A 15,593-nucleotide genomic window follows, 5' to 3' on the forward strand; every position below is an offset into this window, starting at 1 on the left:
GTTTCACAGAAGCCCTGCTCCAAACACACTCCAAAATTTAACCCACCTTGTCCTCTGGACCATTCTCCCCATTTTTCCTTTCCTCACCTGGGCATTTTTATCTCTACGCTGGCAGGTTGGAAAAGCGCAGCCCCCGCAGTGGGGAGCCCGCTGGGCGAGGAGCTGTACCAACAGCAAACAGACCAGCAGCCCCTGCCCCCAAGTGTTCACAGCCTCATTGCCATTTCTGTTCCTTCAATGCTTTAAAACCTGGCAAAACAGGAGCCATCGAGGCAATAAATACTGCACTAATCTAAAGAAACAACCTCCCCCTTCCAAAGACCCTGTTGAACACAGCTGTCCCCTTCCAGACAAGACTGTTACTTCTGTTACTTGCAAGCGCCATAGGTAGGAAAGCACAACAAAGCGGCATCGTTACCCCAGTACCCTGAGTCACGAAGTTTTCAAGCCTTCCAACCCCAGGCTTCCAAAATTGCAGATCGGTCTCCAAAAAATTCAGAGGACTGGCATAAAAATTTCCAGATTGACTTGCAAAGCAAATGAGATTAGAGGAAAAAAAATAAAAAGAATTTCTTCCAATGTTAATACCCTTGTAATATAGATAAGGGATTTGAATTTTAAATATTATTTTTATTACTATAGCTCTTTTAATGTCTGTAATTGCTTTCTGTAAAAATGAAACCTCCTCCACTCCCTTACACATTTGTTTGCCTGCTTTGCAGGATGATGATTATGCAAGTGGAGAAAGAGAAGGGGGGGAAGAAAAGCTATTTGCACTTGTTGTCCCTAAGTTTCATAAGGTCTGTGCAGAAGCCAGGGCACCATCAGGCTTGAAGACCCGGTAAAATATGGAGCTTATCTCCCTGGATCCATGCGCTAGTTGTAAATGCACCACGCACAAGCAAATTTGTGGGTGCATCACTCTTACCACGCTCTTTGATGCTGCTGCTCCTGCATCATTTTCCTCAAGAGCCAGAGGACTAATCACCTCCCGGCAGAGCTTTGCCGGGGGATCTCTCCCTGCCTCGGCCCCCAACAGACTTGCCGCTGAAAGGCAGGCAGGGAGGGAGGACCAGCCAAAGGCTGGAGCTGCAGGAGCGGAGGGCAGCACTGCTGGAGCCCATGGGAAGAGGGAAAGGGAAAAGGAAGACAAGGTGATCTGCAAACCTGCCCAGTAAGGGGGGTCACGGAGAAGGGGATATTTCACAGTCCACACAGGACTGCTTTATTGGACAAGCCCAGCGCCTGGTTTTTGCAATTGTTTCCAAGCAGCTATTACACATTCCTAGGAGGTTCAGGCTGGAATGAATTATGAGCTAGGGAGAATTTCTGCCTAGCCAGACATTTACCCACAGGGTTTTTAAAAGGCACCAATAATCACAATGTGACGTGTGAGCAGTTGAGCCCTATGTAAACACCAGCAGATTACTAAGATGGGATCAGTTCATCTGTGGAACACAGCAAGTGAGGAATTTTATCCGCAAGAAAAGCCTAAAGCTTCCTAAACCCCTCTTGTCTATACTTAAAAGGTACTTGCAGGTACTATTGTCCTGGGGAGAGCTCTCCCAGCAAAAGCCCCCCATGAAGATACAGCTTACTCGAACAATGGATTTCTTCTCCCAGTTCTCCAAAATGAATACAATTCTACCAGGAAAGTCGTACACTAAATAGATGGTAAATATGCCGCATCAAAGGTGCTTCACGCAAAAGCTCTAAGGCTGTTTCCATTCCCACCCAGGCGCCAATACGAAGGCGCTGCTGAAAGGAGCAGCACAGCCCTCGGGTCTACCCAGTGCAGTCACCATCCCCCACCCGCTCCCACCTCAGCAGTGGGACGTGGATGCCGTCAGGGAACTTGTGCGCTCCGGTTATTCCCCCAACTATCGTCCTTTGGGACCCTTCCAGATCATGTAGGCAGCAACATGTTGAAAGCTGCTCTTCCCTACGCAAATATAATGCAAATCCATCCCCCTCCCTTTGCCTACAGAGCAGAAACTCAGCGCAGCAGAGCTGCCTTCCCCGCGCACGCAGGTTTTGTGCCCGGGTCCCTCCTCTCCTCTCCAGAGGGTCCTGCCGTTCCATTCGAGTTGATTTCCTTCCACTCATTCCCTGCCTGGTCAACTTTTGTCCTTCCAGGACTTTTGCCAGCATCGGAGCTCCAGTGGCTCTAACCCACGTACATGCACAACTGCCTTCTCCCGGGCCAGAGCTCCCTGCGGCAGAGACCCGGCTCCTTGCCGCTTTAGCTGGTGCTCTGCTCTGTCAAAGACTCTCTCTTTCTCTCTCTGCAGGCACAGAAGTCATGCAAGTTAAGAGCCGATTTCTGACAGCAGTGAACTTTGATCTGGGAATGGCATGCGATGTATTCTCTGTCTCAATATCGTCTCCATTTCATGCTTTCGATTTGGCTTCCTGATGTTCACAAAACTTCTTGTGATTCACTGAGGTCAGCGTATCTTAGTTACAGAGGAGCTCTGCAAACCCGCGCACTCTCCAGCCCTCCCCACCTGAGCACGGCCAGGAGTTGGCATTTTACAGGCTAAACAATGCACTGGGGGAAGAAATGGATTTTGCTTTGTGCTCCTGCACTCTGTCTGCAACCGGGCCCTGGGGAAAGGGAAAACGGGAGGCAAAGGATGGAGGGAAGAGGGGGCAAACGCTGCTTCATTTTCATCCTTGCAGCACAGTTGCAGCTATAAATGTCAGCGTGAAATAGGCTTAGGAAAAGACCCAGAGCATTTGGGGAGTAGAGACAGACAGTTCTTTAACAAAACACTGCTTAAACAAGGCCAAACTCTCGCTAGGCGAGAGGAAGCCCAGGTGGGCTGGTGTCTGAGATAAAAGCATGAGCTGCCACCGCCGTACCTGGCATTAACCGTGGGATCTGCCTGCGTTAGCAGACAGGCTCATGCTGCCACTGGAAAGGATGTTAAACACGGGGGCTGAGCCGGGCTCCTGAAGAGGAACAACAATTAAGCAGCCTTAAGAAGCAAATTGCAGGGACTGCCAGTCCGGAGGAGGCGGCCGCCTCCTCGCTGCGGATGCTGACAAGGCTCATCTTGGCGCTAATGGTGATGAATGGGGCTTGACGTCAGCCCCCAGCCCCGGCAGAGAGCATCCCGTCAAAGCCTCCCGCGGCACTGGGGACTGGCTGGGAGACCGTCCCCGCAGCGATTCACAGCCTCCTGTCAAGGCATTGAAACAAACCACAGCGAGAAAGTCCAAGTGGCACAAGGTTTTGTGCTGTCTCTGTGTCAAACGCAGGGAAAAGAAGCCTGAAGGACAGCTCTGAGAGCACAGGGCTGGGATTTCTTCCAGGAGCAGGGGTCCCTGCCTTCAACAGCACCTTGGATGCTGCATATGGGTACGTATGAGAGCACCCTTCTCAGCAGTGCTGCCCACAGAGCCCTGACAGCATGGCCAAGGTCAGGGAAAGCAATAACTCTGCCCCCATGCTTAGAGGACCTTCCAGAAAGCTGAAATCAGTGTTCAACCCACCTGCCCACCAGCTATTACCCCACCGCAGACCCGCCACCACCAGCACTGCTGCTTCAGACCTCACCCCTCTGGAAACCCATCCAGATGCAGTACTGAGCACCCAGCTGGAGGTGACCCTGCTTTGCTCAGGGGGGTTGGACTGGATGATCTCCAGAGGTCCCCTCCAACCCCTGCTATGTTGTGCAACCCTGCGAAATCAGCAGCAGCCATTGCCCGGCAGGTTGGCTGCAGGCCCCTCACATGGGCAGCAGCTCCTGCGCCGCCGCAGCAATGACAGAGCACTCTCTCTGCATCTGCAGTTCTGTCCCACGGCACGACGGGTACGGCTGGGCCGCCGGATCAATGTACTGATTGCTTCTGCTCCAGCTGCCCATCTGATCTGACAGGAGCTATTTTGGGTTGTACAGCTCCTCCCGCTGGAGCGAGCAGCAGCCAGGTTGTGCGCTTGGATGCATATTCTTGCATTTAAAAGCAGGGTCAGAGGAGGGTCACTCAGAACTGGTGTTTGGAGTTTTTTTAAGGACGTGTATGAATTCTGCCATGTGAAAAGTGATAGCCTGAAAGCCCGGAGGCCACAGCCCTCCATTTAAGCTACAGTCAGGGGTGGGATGACCAGCAATCAGTGCAGATGTCAGCCTTGAGTCTGCCTTCACTGATATTTCTTCCACTGGCCTATCTCTAGGGATAGGAGGAAAAAGTCTGGGCCAGATGTTCACCATGGCAAACACCAGTTAAGGTGAAGCACCAGGAATGGGGACCCTGAGCCCACAGGGAACAGCAGCGAGACCTAACCAGCTCCCACCACACCCAGCACCCTGTACGTCATTTTGGCAAAATCAGCAGCGTGAGGCAAACCTCTCTGCCCATACCCTCTCTGTGTTTGCTCAACATCCCCCGCTGCCTCGCTTCCCCACTCCCCCTCGCTCCCCACACTCTCCAGCCCCCCCATGTCACACTTGCCAGCGCGATAGCGTCCAAACAGACTCCGCCTCCCTCCCCTCACCCACACACAGATTTTCTCGCCGAACACCAACACCCACAGCCGAGCGGAGAGCAGGACTCTGCCAATTTTGAAATTTCTTCTCCCTCCTTTCCCCTTCCTGCCATTCCCTGTCTTTGGAGCAGTTGAAGAGAGAGGGCCTCAGATTGTAAAGAACCGCTTGGTCACGGGCAAGGAAGCTGGAAAAACCATCACCCCACAGCTTTAAGGTCCTTTCAGCTCTTCGTGTTGCTGCTCCTGAGGCCAGACCCTTCCATGAGATTGACAATTTCATCTCCCTTGCTTTGAAAAGAGCTTTGATCACCACTGATCCCAGCCAGATTCAAACCACTGACACAGACACCAGAGGTCTAGTGTTATGCCACAACGTCTCACTCCCCAAATGATCCTGCGCAGAAGGGAAGAGCAGGAGCTTGCTGTCCCCAGTCTCCCCCTCCTCACTCCGTGCACCCTAAGGCATCTTCTGCAGCCTCACCCAGACACACTTGTCCCGGAAACACCCATGGATCTGCTGTGTTACCATCACCAAACGCAATACACTCTTTAAACGATGCCGAAGGGAGCCTGTGCAGCTGAAACAGGCTGCACAAAACACACAGCCAGTCTGCACGGAGCGTGCTCCTGCCGGGGCTGCTTTGTCCTTCCCATCCCCTGCACCCTGCCGCAGGTGAGCGATAGGGGTCCTCTGCGGAGGGGACCGTCACTTAGCGCTGGTACCCAGCCAGCCAGGGTACGAATCTCTGCTGCATCAGAGGGAGGTTTCTGGGAGGTCTTATAGCAAAACTGTAGCATCGGATTCCTGCCAAAAAAGCTTCCTGGCAAAACCAAACCACACCATCTCCTGTCAGCTCAGCTCTATTCTCCAGGGGCCTCTCAGACACAAGCCCATCTCCTCAGGGAGGAGCAAGGGAGCCAAGCGCCAATGGCTCGCTGTGAGCCAACATACAGGCTCCGAGCACAGCCACCACGGCACTACGCTACCCAGACAGCAAACGCAGGCATGGGGGAACAAGGGGAAGGCTGTCACATTGCTGTTTCTTGCTGTGAAAATACATTCGTTGCCTTGTATCAGACCAGCAAATTCAGTTCAGCTCAAGGCTGCGCTGGAGAAAGAAAGGAAAGACCAGACAACCATCGGGGACTCTGAACCAGAGACTCTACTGCAGCAGGAAGGAGCAAGGCGTTATTCTTCCAGCCCTATTGTCCCCTAAGGCTCTGATGCCAAAAAATAGGAGACAGGAAGATTTGCTGTTCCCCCTTGTTTGCTTGTTATGGATAGCACACGTGTATGCTGTCAGTCGAACTGACGGAGACTGCAGTCATTTGTGCCGGAGCTGGCAAGGCTAACAGGGGAAATCTGCCCCGGCCGGAGAGCGGCTTTACTCCTCTGCTCATTCAAGGAACGAGCCGGGTGTTCAGCCTCCCTGCCCCGTATGCACAGAGGGACCAATTATCTCAGTGGTTTTCGAGTTTGTGACATCTTTCACTAAAAAATGGGCTTGAGTCCTTCCAAGAGATTTCTCCCAAGCCAAATCTCCATCAGCTGGTCACAAAGTGTACAGGTTTCCTAATCTGACGACGAGTCAGACTGCTAACCTAGACACAGGAGTCTCTACAGCTCTTCCACTAATCCCCCAAGCCATCCCAGTCCCCCTCTTCCTTAGCTCTTACATAGTTTTGGGAGCAGGTCAATAAAATATGTACTGGTGAATTTGGGTCAACAGCAAATTTATGTTTATATAGCATCCTTCTCAATCGTATCATAGTGTACAATTAGTTGTGATAGAATTTTCAGCACTTAAGAATAAATCAATAGCTGGTTAATTTAGAAGCAACAAAATGAAACACTTTTCCCATATAGCCTATAGTTGTTCTGAGGAGATTCAGTGCCACAGAGGGATTACAGAGAAAAAAAAATACTGGAAAGGTATTGCATAGAGCTGGATAATTTTCTGACCTTCTGGTCCTGCACAAAGTGCACGTGAGTCAAGCCTTCTTTCTGACAGCTGATGAGGGTCAAGGAGGAATTGCTTTCCTACAATAATACAGCACTGCACAAAGAGACAGGTGCAGAGCTTTTATTTTCTGTAGGATTTGGGAAGTTTTGACCACTGTGACAGGTTTCTGTCCCAACTGATGCCCTCTCTGTGCTAAAATCTGTATAGAGAAAAGTGCCCAAGGGATAAATCCACTTAAAGAGAAATGTGCACGCCCAACATAGGATCTGCTGGCTCTTCTGCTGAAGTCCAGAAGTGGGATGGGGGATGAACAAAGGGCTGGAACCAAGGACAGACCCCCTTGGTGGCTTACTGTCAAGGAAAGAGAGGAACCCCTTGGGCAGTGAAATCACCTCAGAAAGCCACGTCCCAAGCAGCCCTGAATAAACACAACAGCAGGCACATGGCCAGCTCTGCCCTGGCTGACCTGATCCAAAGCGCCAGTCCCTGGGACTGATCAAAAACTCGCTGAAATCATTATAAAGACTCTAAAGGGCCTAGGAAGAACAAAGCAGGGAAAGCTTTTTCTCTTCTTGAATTTTTGATATGGCCTCACACAGGCTTTGCCAGCTCTGCCCTGCTGAAGCAGAAGTAAAAATCCTCCTAAATAAGGCCCGAGCTGCAGAAGAAACAAATGGTTTCTATGTGAAGATGAAGTTAAAACACTTAACACTAAAGAAAAACAACCCTCCAGAAGCTCCTATTTAATGGAGAGGCATTGCCAAGGTTAGTAGGCCAAAAATTTGATGGCTGTTCCCTTCCTTTGTTTGCATAGATCACACACTGCTCTCTGCGCTTTCCTTCTTGCCTCCCAAAAGAAACGTTGCAGAACTGTAATTGTGTGTGTGTGTGTATATATATACACACACAGAGATATGTATAAAAACTATGCCAATAGCCCAGAGCATTTGCAAACAACCGTACAGAAGGCTCTTTAGAAGAAGCAGACGGAGGTGGGATCTTAGCTGGCATCGAGAGCTATCGCTCCGCCGGGGAAGGGTGACCCAGGAGACAGGGCGCTATTTCAGGAGGGATCTCCAGTCCGTACCATACCCAGTCCCTGACCCTCAGCAAGCCTTTTAGACCTAGAGTCGTCCCGCCTGACTTTAGACACTCAGCTGAAGCTCCTAAGGTAGGATGAGCGTCTGCCAGGTCCCCTTCGCCATCCAGGGAAGTAGCGGACAGAAGCCCGAGGGCATCTTCTAGAGATGCTCACCCGTCTCCTGCAGCCAGGAGGAAAGCTGCAGCAGGAGCCCTGGAGCCACAGGGGATGGATTCGGGCCCCTGTTCCTTCACTTTGCAGGAGGATGCACCACTGTTGTGAAGATAATGGTGAGGTGGCTCAGGGGCTCCTCTCCCACAGTGGTGTGGATTATCATAAATACACCTCACTGCAGATTTCCCACCAGCTGAGAAACTGTCACTGGGTTCTCACAGGCACTTTGGTAATAACAAGGCAGGGTAGACATCGGTGAACGAAGAAGAATTGGTTTAAATAACATCAGTCTTAATGTTAGCTTTAGCTAAGCCTATTTTACTAAGGATCTCGGAGCATTTCATGAACTGTATTTAAGCTTCAGGATCCCTGGGGAAGGACTACCTTTAGCTGCAGAGGAAAACAAAGAGCAGAGAGGGGGGTACAGGCTGACTGAGCGCACACGTACAGAGAAGTGTTGTCAAACCCAGCAAAAGCATTCAGCTTTCAGTCTAGCTGCTGTGCAGCAACACCACAAAAAGATCTCAATCCACGCACTTCAAGCAAACAAAAAAGTGTTCCTCTCCAAAAACAATACTCAAAGTCAAAGAGCTGAAATGAATCTGCCAAAACTTTTCTGGGCAGAAATGCAATTCTTACTTTCTTCCCTCCCAAACAATGTGGTTTTGTAAGTTTTCTTCAGCTTCTACCAACCCCTGCCAGAGCCTGCATATTTTCCTGTTTCAAGTTTTCATTAATTTTTCCATCGGGGAAAAAACCAAAACCATTCAGTATCAAGCTGTTATGCAGGGATCCTGGAGTCCAGGCCTCCCTTCCAGCAAAGCGAGCACCTCTGAGAGCACTCAGGGACCCTGACTCCCTCTCTGAGTGCTTCCCACGCTGTCACATCAACACAACAAATACATTTGCCATTGGGAGAACACATTAAATGGAGATTCTCTGGTCAAAGTCTCACAAATGGACTAAAACCCCCATCCATCCTTATCATCCTGGAGCACTTAAAGCATCAGGGCTTTCCATTGCCAAGTCCCACTAGAGCACAGTTAAAAAGAGCAGCTAATTCACTTACCCGAGCAATCAGCTCCCCGACCATCCCTGTCCACGTGCCGTTTGCCTCAGGGACTCCATACACACCATCGCCAACGAGGTGGATTTTATAGTTGAAACGCAGGATCTCTGCCAGCTCCTTCAGCATGTCCACGCAGAAGCCCTCGTAGCGGTCATTACCTTCCAGCTCCTGATGGTTCCACTTCAGCATTAAGTAAGGGTTTTCCTGCATTGAAACTGGGCAGCTGTCATTCCCATCTTAGCCGAGGCATCCCATCAGCACAGCACTGAGCACAGGGCAGAGAGGGCATTGGGCTCTCTGGCAGCACCGGGATGGCAGAGGCTCTGATAAAGGGCATCCAAGCCAACCTCCTGTCCCGATCTATCCCTCTCTACCAGGGTATGAGAGATACAGAAAGCTGGTTTAATCGCCGGGAAAGCCAAAGTGGCGTAAAGCTAGCAGAGCTGTTTCTACACTGCTATTCATTGGCCTCTACTGTGTCAGGGATGTGCTGAAGGCACAGCAGGTAAATCCCAGTTTAGGATATGAAGCAGAACTGAGGGATCATGCTCTGGGGGCTGTTTCCAACTGGCAAGTGCCAGAGCAGCCCAGTGACTGCTCCAAGTCATGGCAAGACATATAGATCCGAGCCTCTTTTGGCACATAGCCACTTCTCCAGTTTGTCCCGTTTCAACAAACTTTGTGGGACATGAGGAAATAGTGCCCAGAGTTCTTCAGGATTTTGAGTGTCTTTAAGGAAAAAGAGGCACTGGAAAAAAATCATGGGACAGGCCGGACCTGGAAGGGAGATCTGTTGAATAAGAACAGCAGTGCCTATAGATGTGAAGTCTTGGTTCATAAAAGTGGTACCCATCTTGGCCAATTTCAGTTATTTTATGGGTAGAAGGGACAACTGTCCCTTCCAACTTACCAGCTGTACACAAAACAAGAACATCATTCAGAGATGAATGTAAAATGGCAACTTATCCCCATCCCAGGCCTCTCCCCAGCTGCTTCTGAACTCATCAAATATCATTTCCATATGAAACATCAACTTGAGTTTAATTACACTGTCATGAATTGTCCTCAGTGCTGTAATTAGAGATTTGATCGTCTGTTCTTTATGAAATCAGCGTGCGATGCTGCATGCTGGGGGCCGAGGGGGGTAGGAAGAGGGAGTAATATTCTAGCTGATTGACACCCCTAAGCGCTGAGCTGGTGAAGAGCTAATGGGAACTGTAGGTGACCCCCTCACTTACCAGGATGGTGGTGACAATGAGTGTGGTGTTGAACAGACTGTCTGATATGTTGGAGGAGAAGATCCTGTTGTCCATGCTGAGTCCTTCAGAAACGTGCCAGTGGCCGATCTGGAGAGATAAACAGCACAATAAGGGAATTTACAGGGCAAATTACTGTACGCACCCGCCATATGGCTCCGGTGACTGACAACCATCAAGCTGGCCCTGGCAGAGGTGTTTATGAATGCTCCATTACCCTTACAATGCACCCCCCCGCCAACGGGCCGGCAGAGAGGTTAACCCGCTGGTGCACGGCCGCAGCACACCCCACCGATGTGACAACGCCAAAAACCTGTCCCTGCTCACGGTGGGCGCTGCCTTCCCACACGTCTGCAGACGCAGCACAGCCCCGCACCCAGAGAGAGCTGTGTGGTAGGTAGCTCCCTGGGGCTCATGGCAGCCAAGTAGCCTTCTGCTTTGTCCCCAGATGCCACCAAGGTGGGTCCACCTTACCCAGCAGCCCCCATGCAGCCAAATCTACAAACTCGTCCCTCCCAGCGTGGTGCAGCTGGAAGCCTCTGCCATCTCTCACACTAAGGCATGGCAGCTAGGTCACGGCCATGGTTTGAAGACTTGGTGGTCACTCTCAACCTGGTGCATTTTGGTGGACCCCTTCACCTCCTCGGTTCTCTGGAGGTCAACTCCTAAAGGGGACAGGGCACAGAGGTGCTTCACGGGAGGCTGCTTTGGCTTGGCTGCACCATCCCTCAGTGAGACCCAACCACCAGCACACGCTGCAGGGTCACCGCTACACCCGGGTTGGATGACACTGAGCTCTTCACGTGGGCAGTCTTCACATGTTACAGCTCAGAACAACTTCAGGAAGCGACAAAGTCTCCTGATTTCACAGTGAAATAAATGGGAAGATGGGGTTCCTGCCTCTGACTCCTCTCCTGCCTTACGCTGTCTCTGTAACTTTGAACAAAGGTTTCACCTGCCTGAAAGCAAGCCAGACCTCCCTGTGAGCATCACTGTCATTAGTTAAAGGCTGGTATAGGCCACTGCAAGTTCCTCAGAGGGAAAATACGCTTCACAGGGCACATCACAGCATCACAGCTTCCCTGGCAGTCACCAGAGCAGCAGCACTGATGTGGGCCAAACACCTTCCACCACTGACCAGCAGCTCCACCTTGGCGGCAGGTGGTGAAATGAAGCCACTTTCTCAACAGTGCTGCACCATGACTCATCTCCTCTATCTGCGATAATGGATGCCAACTGCTATGGTTAAGTACCTCCAAACCCTTTGATTTGGGCTTATCAAACCCAACAGCTCCATGGACAACCTAATTCACCCATCCGAGCATCAGTGTCACTGCAGCAAACCTAACTCCCACCACTGGTGGTGGGGACCAGTCCCCCAGCGCTTGAGAGGACATCGTGACTCAGCTGTGACGCAACGCAACCAGCCGCTGCCTTCAGCCAGGGGGAGGAATATTCAACAAAACCTAATTTTAACTTCAAGAGCCTAATCTCCCTCCCTCAGAGCTCTGGGCAGCGAGATCAGCACCTCCAGCAGCTCGTTCAGAGCATGCAAATTAGTCTCTGGCTCTCCTATGCTCCCTAAAAAAGTCGCTGTTTTTTCTTGTGGATAGACCAGTCATTGAGGGAGGCCAGCTTCCTTCATGACCCCTTCGCTCTCCTTTTTCTTCTGCAAAGCCTCTCTGCCCCTATCAGGTCCCAGCCCTCTGCATGCCAGATGGCTGACAACAGCCTAAGTCCTCTGACACCACTGAAGCGAGCTGCTGTGACCCTAAGAGGTGGCGGGTGACCCCAACACGCAAGGGTGTCTTCACAGCTCCTCCGTAGCCATGGTGCCAGAGCAAATCCATTCCCGGTTCCCTCCTGCTGACACAAGCTGTCTCGGGTGCTGTTGGTCTAAGGCAGGTTATCCTTTCGCAGTGCCACGCTTGTCAGGGTGGTAGGAACAAATCAATTCCTCTTCCATCAAAGAGTAATCTTATTATGTTCAAAGAGGTGGGTGGAAGGCGACGCAGAGCTACGGGCCAGGCGGGTGCACTGCCACAGAAATGAATGGGAGGCACGCTGATTTACACCAGCCCAGGACTGACTCCATGCACTCAGTCGCTTTTCTTGGCAGCGCTTTGCTTCTGGCATGACTGATGGCTCCAGGACTTCAGAGTCACTTCCCAGCTCGTGCATCCGAGCCAAACGCAACCTGAAACTGCAGCCATGCTGCTACGCTGTCGGCAGGCTGAATCGCTCCGGACGTTGAGGAAAGGGCCAAGTCCTTTCTCCTCCTGGCCATCGGTGCAAATCCAGCCCAAGCGACTGACAAGCCATTACAAAAGTGCCCATCTGCGAGGAGTCCCAAAATCCAGTCACCTCCTAGGCACGAGGAGCGGTGGGAAGTGCAAACGGGACAGTTTACACTCGACGGCTCTGCAGAAGGAGAGCAGGTGGGGAGAGCAAAACACAGTCACGTGCATGTTTGCTCCCGTCCCCGGCTGGAGCCGAGACACCGGCACACAGCAGTGCAGGCAGAGCCAGCTGAGTCCCCGAGGGGGCTTGTTTACTCTGCGGATAACACAACAGAGATTATTCCTCTGAGCTGTCAGCCCAGCCCCTTCTCCAACATTAACAATGCTCTGCTAAAAGCACCTGTCATGGCAAGGACCTCCAAATGTGTTGGAAGCACTAACTCTTGGAGGCTCCCCACCAACAGGAGAGGCGCTGGGGGGTTATTAGCCTCACCTGACAGACAGGGAGATGGAGGCACAGCGACGGTGTGTCAGAGCAGGCTGGGAGCAGATCTTGGGCATCCTCTTCTCTTGACAGCTTGTCGTGGCTTAACTACCATCAAACCCATAGCATCACGGTGACACTGTAGTGCAGGACTCATCTCTGGGAACAACAGTCCCAAGCTGGGAGATTTACCATGTACTTCACAGAGAGGGAGTCCTTGAAGCACAGCTTTAACTGGCCTGCGCAGGGTCTGCATTGGTGTGACGGGATGGATTTATCCCGCCTGAATCCCTCAACCCTGCCCAAAGGTGCTTGCGTCTCGCTGTGACTGCTGAACAACAGACCCTCTGCAGCAATTGCCTCTCGGAGCGAGTGATCACTCATAAACATTGCCTAATTTTTTTTCTCCCAGATTTCACAACCAGAGATTAGTGACAGATTAACTTTAATTTTAACAGCCCTCACTGTTCTCAAATTAGTCCCTCCCCTGCTGGCATACTGAGACTAATTGACTGCCGCCTCCTCTGACAGCGCAGTGGGTTTGACCTTGCTTTTAGCACAGCACCAAAGCCAAACACTCCCATGTGCCGGGGCACCTCCACCCCATCCTGGCTGGCTCCAGCTCAGCACTGTCCCCCGCGCAGTATGATAAAGCCACTAATTGACTCCTCACACTGTTCGCTCTTTCTGAAGTGTAATGTGTCAGAAGATGTCTGGGATCGTCAGATGTCTCCCTCTCTTGCAAGATGGATGTCAAGGTGATTTTAATCATCTCTATCTATGCATAAAGAGCCTCTGGAAAACAGAAAACATATTCATCTGCAAAATGTGTTAGAAAACAATCAAGTGCTCTACACAGACAAGGATAAGATGGTCCCGTTGTTAAGGCTCTGAACTAGGACTTAAGAGCGTTCTAGGACTTGGGAGTTTTTAGTAGAGGATATGATTGGTCTGTATAAATACACCAGGTGGAGGAGGTCCATAGCAAAGAGGTAGAACAGCTTTTGAAGCTAAAATGATAGCGTTGGCACAAAAATAAACAGATATACATCAGCCAGAAATAAACAGGCTGAAAATTAGAAAAGGGTTTCTAATGATCAGAGGAGTTGAAGTGATGGCATACCTTTCCCAAAAGAGCAGCGAGGGCAACACAACCACCTGGTTGCAAGCTGGAGCTCGATACCTTTGCGAGAGGGATTATATGACCTGGTGGCAGGTGACAGCCCATGGCCTGGATGGAGAAAGTTCCCTCCATGCCCTCATGCTCTGCGGCCCCACTGCAGACCCCCACAGCATCATCACTGCACCTCTTTGTGCTCAGCCCTCTGCCCCCACCGAAAGGAGAGCTGGCCCCGCTCTGCCCGTCCTGCCTGCCAGCGTCTTGAGGCAGGAGAGCTCTATTGCTATATGACCTCGGTTATAGGCAGGGAGCAAACACATAGTTACAGTGCAAACCAGCCCGAAGAGCCTCGAGCCTGGAATAAGCAAGGAAGTGCCATTGTTCGTGACACTGCCCCATCCCCACGGGCAGGCAAGGTTCCTCAAATTAGCTGCTCTGCAAAAGGCGTTACTTGGATCAGTGACACTTAAAGATTTCTCATCTCTGTAGAAAATCACCAGCGATGCAAGTGGGGCATTCCCAGCTCGCTCCTTCAATCCTTCAGCCCCTCCGTTCAGATGCAGCCACATAACAATGCCTGGGCTTTCAACCTCCTTGTGGCACGAGATGACAAAATACCGCTCAGGCTAATGATTTTACTGAAGTCTTCTGCTCAGTGCCCCGCAGGCCTGAATTACAGCTAATGGCAGGGAGATAAGACCTCTCCATAAGCTTCAGAGGCACCACAGGTACTTACCACCCCCACTCCCGAGCTACAAATTAAGTTAAAGCCAGTCCTAAATACAGGTGTCTTAAACCAGGCACAGGACCACCACCGCAACAAACCCAGATACCTTCTGAGCTCTGATTAGCAATCACTCTCCTACAGATTGCATTCATCACCTCCCCTTCAAGCCATGTCCCCAGGAAAAGGAAGCAGTGCAAAATGCCATCATCTCTCAAGTCTACGTTTGGAGAGCCTTGTCAGCACTAATGGGAAAGAGACTGCGCCAGAGGAGATACAATTAACTGGGTAGTTGGTAGGTAATGCCTTCATTGGCCCAAAGAGGAGAGAAACTGGGGGTGTCTGGGGGATGGGAAAGGGAATAAAACAAACAAATGAAGGAAAGCCCTCAGAGGACACTGCACAGGTCTGCCATGTGGTTGGCACTCCTGCACAACACTACTGCAAGACTGATGCCAGCAAAGCAAGCAGGCAAAAGCTTCGTCCACAGAAGCTAGCATGCGACACAGAGAGCACCAAGTATTAAAGCCCGTACAAAACTGAGCCACGCACACAACTCACCCCTGAGGCCACGCAGCAATCCCCACGATCCCCTTCCTCCCCAGACACCCTCTTAAACGACACGATTGGCACCTGGCACAGCCCAGGCAGGACCTGGTGGTGGCACGCGCTGAGTTCACCAGGTCCTGGGAGGCAAAAGACATTTAGCTCTTGGCAGGATCTGTCCCTGAACTCTTGCTGGGGGTAACAGCTAAAGAGGAACAAGTCCCATCGAGACTGATTAGCCGCTTCTATGTTAAAAAGGTTTGATGTGGCAGGGATTGCGGAGGGTCTCAGAGCTATCGGCTGATAACTCATCTGTATCTCATCCACATACGTATTAGACACCCCCGACACTTCCACTGCTCTGTCTCAGGACAGCAGAGCCTTTAGCTCAACGGCGACTAATCGGCCGCACGTAGGACTGGGCAAGAGCAGGGAGGCACAGG

General features: G+C 51.2%; 1 protein-coding gene across 1 annotated transcript in view; it reads right to left on the reverse strand.

The window, feature by feature from the left end:
* The window catches only part of GRIK4 (glutamate receptor, ionotropic, kainate 4), a 137,278-nt gene that overhangs the window by 18,907 nt on the left and 102,778 nt on the right, over positions 1 to 15,593 (reverse strand). The window contains exons 10-12 of the mRNA XM_009895148.1: positions 11,013 to 11,028; positions 10,019 to 10,126; positions 8,781 to 8,984 (exon numbers count right to left, since the gene is read on the reverse strand). Of these exons, the coding sequence (XP_009893450.1) occupies positions 8,781 to 8,984; positions 10,019 to 10,126; positions 11,013 to 11,028 (328 nt within the window). The remainder of the gene's footprint in view (positions 1 to 8,780; positions 8,985 to 10,018; positions 10,127 to 11,012; positions 11,029 to 15,593) is intronic.

The sequence above is a fragment of the Charadrius vociferus genome, unplaced genomic scaffold (genome assembly GCF_000708025.1).
Source record: "Charadrius vociferus isolate BGI_N301 unplaced genomic scaffold, ASM70802v2 scaffold751, whole genome shotgun sequence".
Taxonomy (NCBI): domain Eukaryota; kingdom Metazoa; phylum Chordata; class Aves; order Charadriiformes; family Charadriidae; genus Charadrius; species Charadrius vociferus.